At 39.8% G+C, this 17,108-nt stretch overlaps 1 protein-coding gene across 2 annotated transcripts in view; it reads left to right on the forward strand.

The window, feature by feature from the left end:
- The window catches only part of DGKI (diacylglycerol kinase iota), a 103,419-nt gene that overhangs the window by 43,243 nt on the left and 43,068 nt on the right, over positions 1 to 17,108 (forward strand). For both annotated transcript variants that reach the window (XM_050970079.1, XM_050970080.1), the window contains 6 exons: positions 4,224 to 4,303; positions 6,134 to 6,178; positions 9,191 to 9,260; positions 11,696 to 11,736; positions 13,353 to 13,480; positions 14,010 to 14,135. In XM_050970079.1, coding sequence (XP_050826036.1) covers positions 4,224 to 4,303; positions 6,134 to 6,178; positions 9,191 to 9,260; positions 11,696 to 11,736; positions 13,353 to 13,480; positions 14,010 to 14,135 — 490 coding nt within the window. The remainder of the gene's footprint in view (positions 1 to 4,223; positions 4,304 to 6,133; positions 6,179 to 9,190; positions 9,261 to 11,695; positions 11,737 to 13,352; positions 13,481 to 14,009; positions 14,136 to 17,108) is intronic.

Raw genomic sequence — 17,108 nt, forward strand, 5'->3', positions numbered from 1 at the left:
TGTTGTTTATCCAGATCTCTGCTGTCAGCTCTTACTCCCAATATCCATTCCCAGCCAGCTTCAATTCCCAGCTCTTCAATTTTTTTTTTCTATAATCTGCTCCTTTTTGTGTGGTGTTTGGCACAGGTTCTCTCTTCCTTTAACTCGGGCAGCTTCTTTCCTTTCGGCAGGTTATTGGAAAAATCACTGGATGACTGCCTTTTCAAACACAGTCACTTTTAATCTGATAACCTCCACTGTGTTTTACCTCCTTATATGTGAGGATTTTGCAAGTGGGCTAAAAAAATCTAGTAGCCAATGAACCAAGGGAGAATTGGGTTGTCTCAGTATAATAAGCAGAAGGGATCTGAAGGGACATGTGGCTGAGATTTGTGTGGTAAGAAAATCCTTTTTGTACAAACTCAGTTTTATTAAACCATACTGGCAAAAGCCAAGCCTCTTAATATAAATGTCTGAATATTTTATAATTCTCTACCAAGTATTTGCTTGATCCTTCATAGTCTTAATATCATATTCTTAATATCTTAATATCAGGAAAATGGCTTTCTTATGACATATTCAGTAGTGAGGATCCTTTATTTGTTGCATTAAATATTTACAGTCCAATATCTAATCTCCCTAGTCCCCTGAGGTATGTCAGAATCAGAATGAGTTTTCCTGGCATTCACATCTACTGTAATGTTCTGTCTCATGGCTGTTTTGTTTGAGATTTGAGTGGGTTAATCATGGTATTAAGATCACAAATTGAATCCTTTCATAACAATAAACAGGTAAGTTAATTGAATTTTATAATATTTATAAGTATGTTTGGGCTTCCTTCATTTGTGTCCTCAATACTATTAAAGAGTTCACTAGCTATTGGTATTCAGCATAATGGGGACTTAATAAGTGGAAGATTTGTTTGTTGCTTACAAATTCCATAGCTAATTTCATGAGGACTTAGGAAATCACTCCTAATCTTGCAGTTAATTAGAACACCAGGCTGGCCATACTCCTGTTTCTGCCCAGCCCTCCTCCTGCTGATGCTTGGTTTTGGTTGGTGTTGCTGGGAACAAAAACCTTTCTGCAGTACTGGTTCACATTATGAAGCAACTGTCTGCCTGCCTCATTTCCTGGGGTTCTTGCACTGCTGCTCATCACAGCTGCCTGGACAAAATCCTTTTTCATCATTCAAGGAGCACAGAGGAACTGGGAGATGGATGCAAGTGGCCAGAAGAGCAGGCGCCTCAGGAGAAAAATATCTGGCACTTGAGAGCTGTGGCTTGGCTCATGATCTGAGATTATTCCTTAGTTTTGGCCTAGCCACATGGGTGGGTTTATCTATATATTCACAGCAGTGGACGGTGTGTATGTACATGGAAAGTTGTTTTGTAGTGCCTGTGCTCTTAGTGTGTTTGCACTCCCACCTCTCTCCTGGCATACCCAGGAATCCCTGTGCCCCACAGGAATTTGTACTGACCACATCCTCATCCACACAGCAAATGCAGAGGCTCCTTTAGTCCTGGATGAAAGTGCCCACAATGTTACTGTCTGCTATGCATGTTTACTTGTCATTAATTGATTTATCATAAATTAACTAATTTTGCCTCTGTTGCATGCTATTGCACTATTTGTAGAATGAGCAGCAACTCCAGAGTTTCTATCCCATTATCAGCCACTAAGCATTTGCTTTTGTTTTAGAAGAGCAACCATTGTGAGGCCCTTTGTAAGTCTTGACTGTGTGGTGCATTTTGATTGCTTATTGTGGTTTTTGATAGAAATCAGGGCTGTGAACATTTTCCTTGCTGAAAGCCAAATGGGTCTTGCAAAAGGAGCCAACCAAGCGACAAATGAACAACAAAAACAAAAATTGGGAAGCAACATTTTAGCATATACTTTAGTGTTATCCAGTAATGACTTTAAAGGCTTTTCAAAGGCCATGAACCATATGGACTGGAACCACTTGAGACCCACCTCACACATTACAACTTAGCTGGCTATTGACCCCAAATGCCATAGATCATGCTAATTCATGATTTCCAAACAGTTAAGGCAGCACTTTTCTTTTTAAGGACAGACACACAGAGTTTCAGAACTGTTCTTTGTCCACTAGGAACCAGTATTGCATAATTTAATTCAAGCTCTGAATCACTACTTCTTCAATCATTAGATGAGACTCACAAAGTATCACTACTAAGATATCTATTGCATGCTAGTTTTTTCTTTTTAGATGCTTTAGTGGATTTCTTTAGAATTACAAATGTTTTAAGGTACTCCTCTTTTGGTCTGTTGGGAATGGTGATAGTTAAGGATTCCAATTCTGTTATCTGTGTTGTTTGGTCAGCTCAAAGCTGTAGTCCCCATTAAGTGTTGAGAAGAGAGCAAAAAAAAATCAGTGGTGACAGTCTGTGAGTCAGTGCTGTAACTCCCTAGTGCTCTGTAGCTGTTGGAGGTGTAGCCATGTCTGCTGCAATTCAGATTTTAGTGCTATAAATGAATTTAACAAATGCTTCTCTCAGTAAGGGCTGCGAAGGGATCTGTTCAATTGAATCTAGATAGCCATTAAGAAGTCTTTGCAAAGAGCTTAAGGGGCTCCTGCCAAAACAGGTTAAGCAGTAATAAACACTCAGCAAAGAGAATCAGTCTGTAACCCAGAGCACTGGAGTGTTTGAAGCAAGCCCTGTTTCTGACCCTCCTTCCACTTGCATGTGTCCCAGCCTCTGTTCTGCAGTGGAAGAATCTCAGAGGTCTCCATGAGGACTGTTTCCCCCTGGCCTCTCTGAAAATGTGCAGGGGGGCTGTCATCACTATTGGATGTCAGTGTTGTTTCAGGAGATGTGTAATCTCTTCCTTCCCACCTATTTCTTCTTTATGTTTTTGCTTTCACTTGTAGAGCAGCATTTTTACACCTGCTCCCATTTCCTGAGTCTGTAACTCTTCTGCTGTTCAATTTGCTTTCCAAACACAATTCTGGCAGTATTGCTGAGTCCTGTGCTGGCCTCTGAGATCCTCAGTGACTTTGACTGCAGCAGGAGCCCCCCAGCTCTTCTCCCTGCAAGCCACTGAGCTCCTCTTTGTGCTTCAGGCTTTGGTGGACCAGAAAAATAAGACCTCTCTTCCCTAACATCTTTTAGGACTGTCTTGTTCTCCTATCATAATGAAGAACTTGTGTTTAAATACATCGCTCCCACTTAATCAACTTCTTTTCAACAACAGGAAGGGTTGCAGCACCGTTGGGTTTTCTGTTCATCTCAGAAACCTTGGTGATTTTATGTTGCTGCTTGTTATCCAGTTATCAAAGTTGTTTATGAGTTGATATTCTGTTCTGCTTCTGGAATATTTCATGTGAGGATTTAAACTGCTCCTACTGCTCCCATAAATTTTTTTGGCCATCATTTGATTTAAAGACCCTTCAGGGAGAAAAAAAAGAACTCAATTCAGTAATTCACTTTGACAAAATCAGGTACTCAAGAGTTTTCACTTGTTTTCTTTTTATATAAATGAGATCTTAGTAGGTAGCTCTCTTGGTATCTTTCTTGTGGACTCACTTTTTTCTCTTTTATTGTATTGTTTATAATTTATTTTTCTTTTTGTGATTTTGTTTTGGATTTTTTGGTGGCAAGAACAGAATGAATGTGAAAACCTCAATCTCCTGTTATTAAAAATTTTGTCCTAACCTGAAAGCTTTTGCTGTATTTTCACAAGTTACCTTTTTTTTCCCCCCCTGTCTGACTAAATACGGAAATGTGTCGATTCTGTGTGTAGATGGGATAATATCTGTTTTGGTTTAAAAGCAGCCTTAGATAAAAATAACCTGGTATTGGATAGTTTTCCCTGGTATCAGCCTGTGATTTCCATTGCTTTAAACTTGTAGAATTTGAGTTCTGAGAATGAAATATCACTCTCATTTCAAGATACAAGGGTGCCCCCCATAACTCTTGTTCCTGGGGTATGTTCCTTTGTTTTACAGATAATATTTGATGTTCAGATCTGAAGATGAAGTACTCAGTTTAACTGAATATGTTTTCACTCCATTCATGAAAGGTGGTTGAAAATGAAATATTTGATAATTATAAGTGGGTGAAACTGATGATGCTCTTGCTTTTACAAAACTGTTAAGGTTTAGATAACAGAAAACTCTCATGTGGATATGAAAAACACAACGTTGGAAGCCACTGCAAGTCTGTTACAGTTCAAGAGACTTCAGTTAAAGAGGTTTTTCTTTGTTTCTGATTTTTTTTCAGCCATTCCCCTAGGGATCATAGTTGTACGAGGAGATTGTGACTTGGAGACTTGTCGTATGTACATTGACCGTCTGCAAGAGGTGAGGCCTTTGTGAATTCAGGTATCGCTCACAAACCTAGTTTATGCTTCTTTCTCTTCTGAGTGCAGGGGTCTAATAATTGCAATTTGCCTACCATTGAGACCAAAATTCTAGAATTAAGATATGATAATAAAAGTACTGAAAAATATTCCCTAAACAGGAAATTGAAAATCATACTGATTCCTTTTAAATGATAACAGAATTGAAATGGGTGGGTGTGTATGCGTCTCCTTGATTTATAATGGAATACTAGGACTTTCCATTTACCTTGTTGAAATTACATAAATTATGGATTAGGATGTGTGTTATGCAAGGATAAACACTGTGGCCATTTGAGTAGACCCATTTGAGTGGGTCTAATTATGCAAATGTCATTCTCTAATAATGGACTAATATGAGACACCACTAAATACAGCAAACATCAACTAGATATTTTCAAAGACACAGAAATGGGTGTTCATGCAGCTAACAATAGTTTTGCTCTTTTTCTTGAACACCTTGCCTCATGAGAGTTCATTCCACAATACACCCTGGGAAATGCAGACTCCAAATGCCTCATTACCCAAATAATTTTAAGTGTGAACCCCTTTAGTGATAAAACTAATAGATTTTTATTAATGTATTGCCTCTGATTTTTTCAATCTCTTAGTGATAGCTTTGAAAAACATTTACAAGTCTGATGATATTACATTTATAAACAATTTATATATAAACTTTTATAAAATTTTATAAATTGTTGGCGTAGTTTATGTAGGAACACTCTGAAGGTCATCCCTCCCATTGGACTCTTTGAGTGCTATTGACTTCAAACAGATTTTGGAGCCCCACACTGAATATGAATATGAAACTTAGTATCTCACTTCAGGTTTTCACTTCTTTGCATTTCAGCCAGGATTCCCTTCATCAAATGCATTTCTGGACATTCAGACCTGGAGTGTGACTATTATTATCAGACATAAATCCATATTGTAAGGTGGCGCATATTTGAAGTATCCAGTACAGGAAATTACTGTGAAATACTAATGATGATTATCTCATCAGATTAGAAATTTGATCTCACACTGAGTTCAGGCAGTTTTAGGTACAACCCCTGAAGGAAGCCCAGCTAGATATTTTGGTTGAATTACCCATAATGGTTGTGGAGGAACTGTGTTTCTCCAACCTTTTGCAGGGTTTGTACTAATTTTTGCAGGTGTGCTTGATTTGGCTCAGTCCCATTTGCTGGGAGTAGAGCTGCCAAGGTTTGCTGAACCCTGCCAGTTTCCATGCTGCTGGAGGGCAATAGTCTGCAGGCCAGGCTCTTTAGGAGACTATGTCATGTGCTCTAACTATTTGACAAAATCTCTATTAAAATGAATTAGATGCCTGAACCCTGTTAAATGTCAGGATCGTTCTGATATGACCTTCTTGGAGTGAGGTTGTCTTAAAATAGAGAAAACTGTCAGTGATTTTCTTAAGTGCATTAATCACTCAGAAATATTTGCAAAAGTGTCTTAAAGATTTTTGACATATTTTCATTAATTTTGTTGCTGGTGTTGTAAATTTAGGTAGTTATTTTGGGACAAATAGATTTTTTTAACATGATAAGATACATTAGTATAATCTCCTTTTTTTGATACTAATATTTTTGCCAAATGCGTACAAATCTAAACTTTGAGTGAGCTTTCCTTGACTTTTCTGTGGAGTTTGTTTCATATGCTTAAAACCAGTGAAAAATACTTGCAAAATGATTTGTGCTTGCCCAGCCACTTCAGATAGTAGAAGTACAAACAGCTTTTGTTGTAGCTTTAATCTTTTTCATCGCTGCCCTGTCTTTCATTCTCCTGCTAGGACCTACAGTCAGTAACCTCTACTACACAAAGAGTTCATTACCAGGTAAGATAACCTTTCCTTTTAGTATCAGAACAGAAAGAGGCTTAAAAATGGGAATGACACTCTTTGCATTTGACCCCATATGTTAAGTGAATTTCTAATTATCTGATTATCTGATCTACCTTTAAATATTGGAAGCAAGTTATGCTTTCTCTGGGACAAGTTTTATGTAATCATCTTTAAAATTAGCAAAGATTGATGATGCTTGTGATATTACAATAGCAGTATTTTCCATATTGAAGTGAATAAGAAAATGTGTCCTGTAGGACAAATGAAGTAAAATTGTTTCTCTGTCTGAGAAACTGAACAATGACAAGTTGTATTGCACAGCTGTTGTAATTTTTTCAATGAGGGGGAAAAAAGGTGTTTTAGGAGGCCCAGCCTCTTAATTCTGTACAGGACAGCTATCTACCTTTACTTTACATAATCTTCAGGGTAATTTTTTAGTCCATCCTAAGCACGTGTGTTTTCTGCATGAGATAAATAGGTTTTAGTTTAGGTGGATATTTCTTAAAATTGGTCTCCTTGTTTTACAACTTTATTCAACAATTTATGCAATACAGAACTTGTGTTTTCAGTTGGAAGTATCATTCAAGAATGCATATTTCTCTCAGTAAAGTAACTCATTATAGAGTGCTTAAATTGGAAGTAAACTGAGTTGAGACTAACTCTACTGACTCCTGAAATGATCTGATATTAGCATGGAAACTTGGCACAGACCATGGTCAGTTGAAATAGTGCTTAGGGTCACAGGACAAGTTTGCATGGTGCTGATAGCATCCTCCTAGAAAAAACAATGCAAATCTTGTTGGATCAGCAGGAATGAGTTCACTGAGAAGCATACAGAGAGCCAACCTACAGGAAGCAATTGTGTTGAAATTGCAGATAATTTCTTTGGGGTTAATGATTACTTGAGGGATGCAGAGAAATTTCCAGTTTCACAAGAATGCCTGTAGATGCTCTGATTGCAGACACTATAAGAAAATGCAATTTGGCATGTTTTCCTGGACTTGCCTTCTTTATTTCAGTTGATGGTTTGTTTCTTTGTTTCCCTGTCCAATGCTAACTTCATATTCTTGACATTTCCATCAATCATTGCCCTGGAACTGGGTTTTAGAACAGTGTTAGTGTCTAGCAAATTGACTAATAAACCAGCATGTATGATTCTGTTCCACTCATTATAAATTAACCTAAGTGGCTGCTGACTGCTCCATGTGTCGGAAACTGCCTGGGGTAAAATGAAGAACAAAATCTGTGTATATGGGGAGATGTACAAGAGAGTATAAAATGTCAGAAATCAGCTCCATACTTGGCTCTAACCTCTGCAGTTACAGCAGCATATAAATTAGTTGCCTAGCCACCTTCTCTAGTGCACAGCAGTGTGAAATCCCCAACATACCATTCATTTTTTATGAAGCTACATTTTAAATGTACCCTCTCTGTGTTTTGTCTTCAGTACTTGTTTGTCTAGTATTCTTTTTTTTTTACTCAGTGGTTCATTTCTGCAAATTGTCTCATTAGGTTAATTTGAGGTTTGTTCCATATTTGTTGGTATCCCTCTACATATTACAGAAATGAGAAAAATAGGGAGATAAAGGGCATGAATAGGGTGCTTGAGCTGATTGAACTGTCTTCATACCTCACTAATAAAGTGCCATGGGTACTTTTAAATTTCATAAATGCAATTTTCTTGTGTGATTCCTCTGCAGTTCAAAATATAGGCAGTCAGCAGAAATATTAGCAAACCAAGGTGCAAATGAGAAAAAAATATACTGGAGTGTTTTCTCATTCTGTTTTGTTTCTCTAATGAGTTTAATGCTCACAAAATATCATTCTCATGGGCCTGAAACTTTGCAAGCTAGTTTTGTAGTTGAACTGTAATGAAGTCTTGGAGGGAATATGTCACAATGTGCAATTGGTGACTCAAGTTGACATTTGCATGCAGTATTCCTATCTTAATTTTCTCAACATTTTGTACTCTATGAATTTTACTCATTTCTCCTCTTTTTATAAACTGCATTTTAGTACACACCATTGGATGTTTTCTTCCTTTTCTCCTTTGTGTTGCAGTTCCCTCCATTTCACACAGAGTGGACTAAATATTAAGATACATGAAGCTTTGTGCATGTAGATACAATCATGTCAGCAAGCCTAGTGGGTTTCAGAGATCCTTGATTTTCTGACAAACACTCCAGTGGTAGTAAAATCAAACCTAAAATCCCGCAAGTCTGTTTGCACACATTAGACAAAGCTGGATTTTTAAATCTGATTCTGTTAAATTCCTGAGATGTGTTATTTGCTCCTCATGTACAGTTAGACTTCATTTACGGGATGTTTTGCTGCCATTGTCTCCATCTCTGTAATGCACAGAGTCTGGATACCATAAGCTGTACATGAGAATAAGGTTTATAGGATCAAGTAAAATCCTCCCTGTTGCTTTTACTTTTTCTTTTCGTACCATGTGACTTGATATACTGCTCTGTGGTCTGAAAGAGGAGTAAAGTTTAATCTTGAGCCAACGTGTACCTGAATTTACAACGTTTACAGAGGTGCTGATTGTACTGCTGAAGATGTGAATAAGGATAGAATCTGTGTCTATACAAACTGTGTGTGCCAAAGATCCATGCCACTCTATTTTACCCTGTGCAAATACGTTTGTGTTCAAATGTTATGTGCAGCAGATTTAGGAAGCTGGCTGACTATTCAGTGGTAGCATGGAGCAGAGCCATGGTAATCCTCTGCTCTCTTAGATCCCTTTCGATCCCTTTTGCCTCACCAGGATGAGATAAAAACACACAGAGTAGCCTGTTTAAGTCTTTGATAAGTACAGGTCAGGAAGAAGATCTAAATTCCTCCCCAGTAATTTCATTTGGTTCCTGGGTTACATAGATTTTGCACATTGTGCAATGTCAGCAAAGCAAAATGAAAAAGTCAAAGTCTAGAAAATAGTCCTTTTCAGAGAAGAAACAGTTTGCTGGGTTTTCTTTAATAACATAATTTTCATGCCCTATCCAGGACCAGGAAAGCTCTTTCCCCAGAGTACTTTCTGTTCAGAGGCTCTCTCCTAGATGGTGCTTCCTAGATGGTAAGTGCATCTCCCTTCTGCTGTGCCCAGCATGCTGCCTGCTTCCAGTGTGCTTATGAAGGATAGTTCTGAGTGTAATACTAGAGAGGGGCTCCTTCTTGTTACGCTGAGCAGGAGCTGAGGGGAGCCCCCTTTTCCCCTCTAAAAATTAAACAGGCCCTTCATCTAACAATCAAAATATCTGCTGTAGCTTTTTCATGCCACAGGGAGGCATTCCTCTGAGGCAGGTTAGAAGCTTGGTTTATCAGAGCCTCTGCTGTGATGAGCAGACTTCATTGCATGCACTGCCCGAGCTCAGAGTGCAGCCAGTTATGGCAATTCACTGCTTGGTGTAAGGCTGAGCTCTTCACCCTGGTTTCTCTGTAGGAGCTGTAGTCTTTAGGCACTACAGTGTTTAGGTGACAGAAATATACCTCCCTTTCCTTGAAAGTCTCTGCTGGAGAACTGCACTTGTATTTGACCCAACTGCTTTGTAAAAGCAGATGACTTATCAGGGCCTTACATCAGGCTCCAGAGCACAGGAATTAGCAGCTGAAATGGATGGCATCTGCTTTTACAAAAGCTTCTGCATAGGGAGGCTTAAATTTTTAATGCTCAAAACAAAACTAAATTCTCCTTGGCAATTTCTAATCACCATTCCTTGTCCCTCATGAGGGACATTGATAAAAGCCACAGTGAAAATCTGTTTGCTTTTTGGAGAAAGCTGGATGGGTAGATGTGTTCAGTTTTTTGTCTTTAGTATTTGATATTCCTGTGAAGTGCCAAAACCTACAATGCTACATCACTGTGCTCTTGTGTCAAAACTGCAGAGTGAATGAACCTGATTTCACTCACCCAAATAAATGCAAAGCAGATACAAAAAAAATCACATCTGGTGAAGCACATTGTAGATGATAAATACTTTTGTGGTTAGTAATATAAATTATTTAGCAATGACAAGATTCATAATACGTGCTTTATTTAGTGAATCCCCCTATTTTCATGTGTTTTTCATGAGTAGCATAAATTGTCCTTGAACATATTGCTAATTCAGAGTCAATATCTGTGGCCGAGCATTTGATTTATAAAGAGCTCCTAAGCTTGTTATTGTTCTTTAGATTCAGAATTTGAATCAATCCTATTAGACCCATCAAATTGAGTATATGTTTGCCAAACTCTCATCAGAATAAAGCAGATTTTTCTGTCACTTATTTTAATGTAATCAATTCTTCTTATAAGACTGAAATCCATTTTATACATTTTTAAAATATTTAAGTTCATATTTTCAGTGACAACTGTTTCATTAAGCCTTATCTTTAAATTCAGCATTTAATGGGATATGAATATTGCAGAATCATAGAATGTAAAAAGGGACCTTAAAGATCATCTAGGCCCAACCCATCCCTGCCATGGCCAGGGACACTTCTCACTACACCAGGCTGCTCAAGGCCTTACCCAGCCTGACCTTGAACACTGCCAGGGTTGGGGCATTCACAAGATCCCTGGGCAACCTGTTCAACTATCTCATCACTCTCACAGTAATTTCTTCCTAATATCCAGCCTGAATTTCCCCTTTTTTCAGTTTGTACCCCTTACTCCTTGACCTGTCACCAGAGTTCATGATGAAGAGTCTGTCTTCAGGCTCCCTGTAGACCCCTTCAGATGCTGGAAGGCTGCTTTGAAGTCTCCATGCAACCTTCTGTTCTCCAGGCTGAACAGCCCCAAATTTCTCAGCCTGTCTTTGTAAGGGAGGTGCTCCAGTCCCCATAGCAACTTCATAGCCCTCCTCTGGACTTGCTCTGACAGTTCCATGTGCTTCTTCTTCTGGGGGCAGCAGAACTGTACACAGCGCTCCAGGCGGGGTCTCACAAGAGCAGTGTGGAGGCACAGAATCCCTGCTGGCCACTTTGCTTTTTACTGACATCCAGGACAAGGCTGGCTTTCTGGGCTAAAAGCTCACCCAGCCGGCTCATGCTGAGTTTTTCAGCAGCCATCCTTTCAGCACCCCAGGTCCTTCTCTGCAGGGCTGCTCTCAATCACTTCTCCACCCAGCCTGTAGGTGTGCTGGGACTGCCATGGCTCCTGTGTAGGACCTTGGACTTTGTTGAACTCCATGAGGTTTGCACTGGCCCACCTCTCAAATGTGCCAAGGTCCCCTTGGCTGGTGTCCCTTTCCTCCAGTATGCTCACTGCTCCACCAAGGCTGCTGTGAGCTGCTGCAAGGGAGCTTGCTGAGGGCACGCTCAATTCTGCTCTCTGTGCCACTGACAAAGGTGCTGGTCACAGTACTGACCCGAGACACACCACTCATACAGGAATTAACTTCTGTTCTTGTGGAGCCACTGTGATTTCCCTGACACAGGGGCTGTTTTAGAAGCTAGTGATGTTAGTGCAGCCCAGCTTGTCCATGCAGTCCTGCTCAGACTATTTCCTGCTGTTGTTTCTCTGTCTTGCAGCAACTTCTGCTGATCGTTTTTACCGCATTGACAGATCTCAGGTAAATCCTTATTTGTTTTTTGTTTCTATAGATTTTTTTTTTAAGCTACATTAAATGCAGCTTAAAATTAATTATCTGCCATTCTTCCTGTCTATTGCAAAATGTTACTCATGATGTCTCATGAGAAGTAGAGAAAAAATTCTGGGCTGGTTTTTAGTTGATTTAATTCATGTTGTTTCACTGAAGTCTTGTATCTGCTGACCATCTGCCATTCTGTTTACTACCAATCTAATACAGATCAGAATTTCCTGCAATTGTTTTCCTTATCAAGTCTTACTTGGGGCATCTGTGTGGCACCAATGTATTAATATTTATCTTTTCAATGTTGCTTCTCGGCACCAGAAGTCTTGATGCTCTGTGTGTGTGTGTGTGTGCCATGAAATAGCTATAGAAATTAAGATGTTGTTACAATTTGAGAATTATGAACAGATAATATTCTCAAGGAACCCCAAAATAATGTGTGTCTCTACTGGATTCAAACCTGTGTCATAGACCTGTCAATCTGAATATATTTTTTAAAAAAACACTGAAAATTTTGTAGGGCTTTTGGTGTTTCTGGTTTGTAGCCAGAACTGGCCAATTAGTTGCTCAGCATTAAGTGCAAATTGTTGATTTCACACTGTTGTTGTTGGTATCTGGTCCCCCTGAGAGCTGTGTAAGCTGTTTCTGAATCACATGTTACTGTTTCTTAGCAAAAGCAGCTGGTGCTTTAGCTCAAGTAGAAGGAGCTGTGACTTTAGCTCAGAGTTCCCCTGTTCAATGTCTGCATGTAGACACTGTGGGACTTTTTGCACACAGTCAAATAAATGCTTTGATGTTGTAATCTAACATTGGGAAGGCAGGGGTGAAGAAGATGCTGCTACAGCTTAAACTGGGCAGTTTGATTCTGTTGGGCTTATTCTGCATTTCTCCAATCCCTGACACTGTACTAATGGTCGCTTTTAATGCCTACTCAATCCTGTGATTCTATGGGGAAAAAATTAAATATTGTGTGTTGGTCCCAGCACACAAACAGCAGCAAATTTCCTGCCCATTTCCCTACATAGACAGGAATACTCACACTCTCTGGTTTTTTTTTTTTTATTTTTTTTGAAAGACAATAAGCTTTCAGTGTCAATAACAAAAATAAAGGATTGAGAAAGAGAGCTTTGGTTTGGTAATGGAGATGAGAAAACAGAATGTACAACTGATGGAGATCAGGAAGAGTACCCCCAAAAGATAAAAAGTTCTGTCAACCATCATCAAAGAAGAGACTTCAGGTGCTGTTCCTCATTTCAAAATGCAAACCTTGGCTTTATGGGTAGACTTCCAGGTTTCATCAAAATGGCATAGTCATCGAGGAACAGCCTTTAAAATATTTCTGTGAGTGTGCAGCTTGCTCATGGGAAATCTTGTTTAGCTTTAAATGTCATTGAAATCAATGACACATAAATTGGTGACTTCTGTGGCATTGATGTTAATGTGTATGTGTGTATGAGCACACACTTAAATACAGAGTCCCTTGAATATTCTTCAGGGAACTTGACATGCACTCAACTCATTCTAGGGCAGCTGGGTACTCTGAGGGACCAGTGATGCTGCAGGTTCATTACTTGTTGCTTGTGTCACCCTGACAGGAACATTTGCACTTTGTGACGGAAATTTCGCAGGACGAGATTTTTATTCTGGACCCAGAGATGGTAATGTCTCAGCAGGTGGGGACGCCACCAGGAATGCCTGACCTGGTAGTGGAGCAGGCAACTGGGTGAGTGCTGCTGGAATCTGGTTTTCAGCAGGTGTATTAGAGATAGGCATCTCTTGCTGGTCCCCTTTTCTGAAGGATTAGGAGATGTGGGAGGGCAGGTATTAGGAAGGAACAAATCCAGCTGTGGTAACGACAGGAGAACAGAAGTGTAATGTTTACTCCATTAGGCTTCCTGGAACACACAGCAGGACTAGTGGACTTCAGCACCTTTTAACCACCTCACACCACCTGACCCTAAGTCCTGCCAAAAATCTCTAATGATTGAGTTACAAACTTTTCTGCAAGGTCAGAGTTCTGATCCCACTGTGTAAAGCCCTGAAGCCCTTTGTGTCAAGAATGACCGTGAAGTGTCTCTCTTTCTTATTATCCTCTTGACAGACCAGAAATGCTTCTATTCATCTTTAGGAACAGCATTCATAGTGAATTAATCTATTTCAACTTGCTATGGGCTGAAAAATGCTGGGAACCAATGAGCATAAGACAGCTTCCAAGTGGGGTGTAAATGCCTTTCTCTTCCTCCTCTCCTTAGAATATCGGAGCGGTGGAACCCTGCGGTTCGGAAGAGGATGCTAAGCGACAGCGGCCTTGGGAAGATTTCTCCCCACTACGAGGTACCTGACAAACAAAAGGACGCCAGCCAGACACATATGCTGCAGTAAGAGCCCTCTGCATTTCTCTGCTTGATGATGCACTGTCCCTGTCACCACATACAACTCCTAATATCTCCTTTAAGCTTAATTATTGTGCTGAAATGCTGAAATTACAAATGCTTTTTGCTATTTCTCTTTTGCTTCTCCCTTCTGTTCTTCTTCTTTGTCCATTATTTTATGTTCTTGCCTTTGTTTCCTTCTTCATGCACCCTCCACTTTTAATAAACCAAAATCCAAATTTTTAAAAGGAAATACCTTTTTTTTGATGTCTGAAGTTCCAGCTAAGAAAATCTTCTTGGTAACTGGTTCGGTGAAAGATCAAAGCATTCACCCTCAAGGTAGTTCTGATGCAATGTGATAAAGCAGAAACCTCTAGAACTGCTGCTTGCTGTCAAAGATGTAGACAAAGCTTTTCATATAATCTTGAACCATGTAGGATGGCTGTACAGTGGTTTCCTTTTTGATATTTTCCCCATAAAAGAAATTTTTACCCTAGTACTATCTACTATGTTCAGATTGATTAAAAAATACCTCTTATTCTGCTTACCTGTGTTAGAAATTGTTCTCAAACTTTTGCTAATTTCACATCAGATTTTCAAAACAGTCAGTGGATCACTACAAAAGATTAGATGGAAATCGTCTGTCATAACTCTGTTCCTGGCTTTGAAAGTTATTTGGGATTTGGGGTTGTATTCCTCCTATAAACCAAGTATATAATGTATAATTGTGTTTGTAGTTCTACTGTATCAGTAACCTATTGGCAGGTTTTAAAATGTAGTATAGAAAAATTAAGAATAGTGACAATGTGGCCTTTTTTCAGATTTTTTTTTTCTGTCAGGATGTGTGTGGGAGAGGGCTGCAAGGTACAGGGCAGGCAGAGCCTACAGCTCTGGGACAGGTGCAGTGGGGATGGCAGGCTCTCTAGCCATGAGGCTACCAACTGGAAACTTTCCAGGTAACTGGAAACTGCTGTCAGGAGGAGATGTCTTGGCAAGAAAGAGTGATCAAGGTAGCACTGCCAGGAGATTTTTCTCCCTGAGGGATTCTGGTGTTGTTCTTGATATTCTTTGCAAAGTGAAGAATGGTGAATTCTGGTTCATTTTTTCATAGACTGGAATGGCAGGGCCCAAAATCTTGAGTTGGCAAAGCTGTGAGAAAAATGATGCTTAGACAGTTACAGGCAGAGTGGAGAGATCGTGAGAACATGTGGACTAATTTCTTATTGAAAATAAGAGTGATTTTGTTTACATCAGCATGACTGGAAATGTTTGATTAGCTGTAACAATTACATTTGGTGGATTTATTAAGTACAAAGTAAGCTAGTAGCCTTGCTCAGAGTAAAGTGTCCCTGTCACTGCCTATTATGAGGGATTGTCACTGCCTACTATGAGGATTTTTCATGCTAACACTCAGTCTATGACTGACTCTTTTCTTTAATTAAAGACTTTAACAAGAAGCCAGTTCTTTCTGAAGACAAGATTTGTGGGAAATGTGCTCCTTTAAATGACCTTCCTTCAAATAAATAAATCCAGTGGTTCTGTCCTGAGATGTGTTAGTGCTGTTAGTAGAATGAACCTCATTGGAACGAAATTTTAGAAGCTTGACATTTAGTAAAATGTCATCATAATACCAGGGAGATGCCTTTTGCTGTCTTGAAAATTACCCCTGAATTTGCCCTGCTGATGAGGTTGTTAGTGCTCTTTGGAGACACCTCAGATTCAAGAGCTTTGCTTTCAGAACTGTCTGTCTCTGCATGCTCACAGAGGAGTTATGCTCCTCTGGGCTTAATTCAGGTTGCAGACCTGCCTGCAGGGCTGAGGGAAGTGGGACTGTGCTGCTCATTAGCTGATCTCCAGCAGCAAGGAGAAAAGAGAGGCATCAGTCATGGTCAGATGGAGATGGTCAGGAGAAGGTGTGAAGGTGTATGAAGGAACAAGGAAAAGAGGTTGCAAGAGCCAAAGGAGTAGAAGCACAAAGGGAGCATGTGCAGGGACTTGGGGAATGGGGTTAAAGGATGGGAACTGTTCAGAGCAGAGAGGATAACCACGTATCTGAGGAGTCAGAATGGAAATAATGAAAGGGATAAGAGCATGCAATACAGATAGGTAAGAAATCAATGAGACAGCCTAGGGGCACAGGGGAAGGGTCTGTGGGTGTTTCTCTCCAGAACAGAGAATTCTGACTTTAATCAGGTTATTACACGGGTGGGCAGGCTCTGAAATATATTTGTACACTGCCTCACATGCTTCCAAGGTGGAAGGTGTATGGTAAATGAGTCAGGGGACTGCAGTGGAGGCAGCAAGGTCTTATTAAATTTAAGACAGTTGAATGATGCTCTGTGGGACCAGCTTCTCTTTACAGCATCTGTGACAGAATCTCTGAATGGTGAGGATTTACAACAAACTTTTCTCAAGTGGCTGGTTAACCATGGGCTCCTCATTCTGTGCATGTCTACTGTGAAGTAGGTTTGATTACTGGGGGGCCACTACGAGGAGATTTTGAAAAAGTTTGGAGGGCTGGAATCTGAGAAATAATATTTCTGTTGCCTCAGGTTGCATGACTAAAATGAATGGAAAGTTAGTGTATGCTTTCCCAGCTGCAGAATACAGATAATATTGCAACCTCACCTTAAAGGAGCATAGTGAGGGCAAATTTCATGGTCTCAAGAAACCTGGATACCATGGGGAGACTCAGTCAGAGATGCTTAGCAGGACATGAATCACTTTGCATTCTGTGCACAGTTTTGGCAGTGTGGAAGAAATAAATCTTGAGGCTGTGCAATGAGTATACGGGAGGATATCAAGCAGGTTTTGACTGAAACTCTGAGGCAAGAGTCCAGAAGAAAATAGAAACTGGCAATGTGACTAAAATTTTTCATAACATTTGAGTGTGACAGGGTTGCAGTATGATGTGAGACCTCAAATTTCCGAGTTTCTGGATGTTTGACTTAGCAATATAAAAAAATCTCTCTAACAGGG

The sequence above is a fragment of the Serinus canaria genome, chromosome 1A (assembly GCF_022539315.1).
Source record: "Serinus canaria isolate serCan28SL12 chromosome 1A, serCan2020, whole genome shotgun sequence".
NCBI lineage: Eukaryota > Metazoa > Chordata > Aves > Passeriformes > Fringillidae > Serinus > Serinus canaria.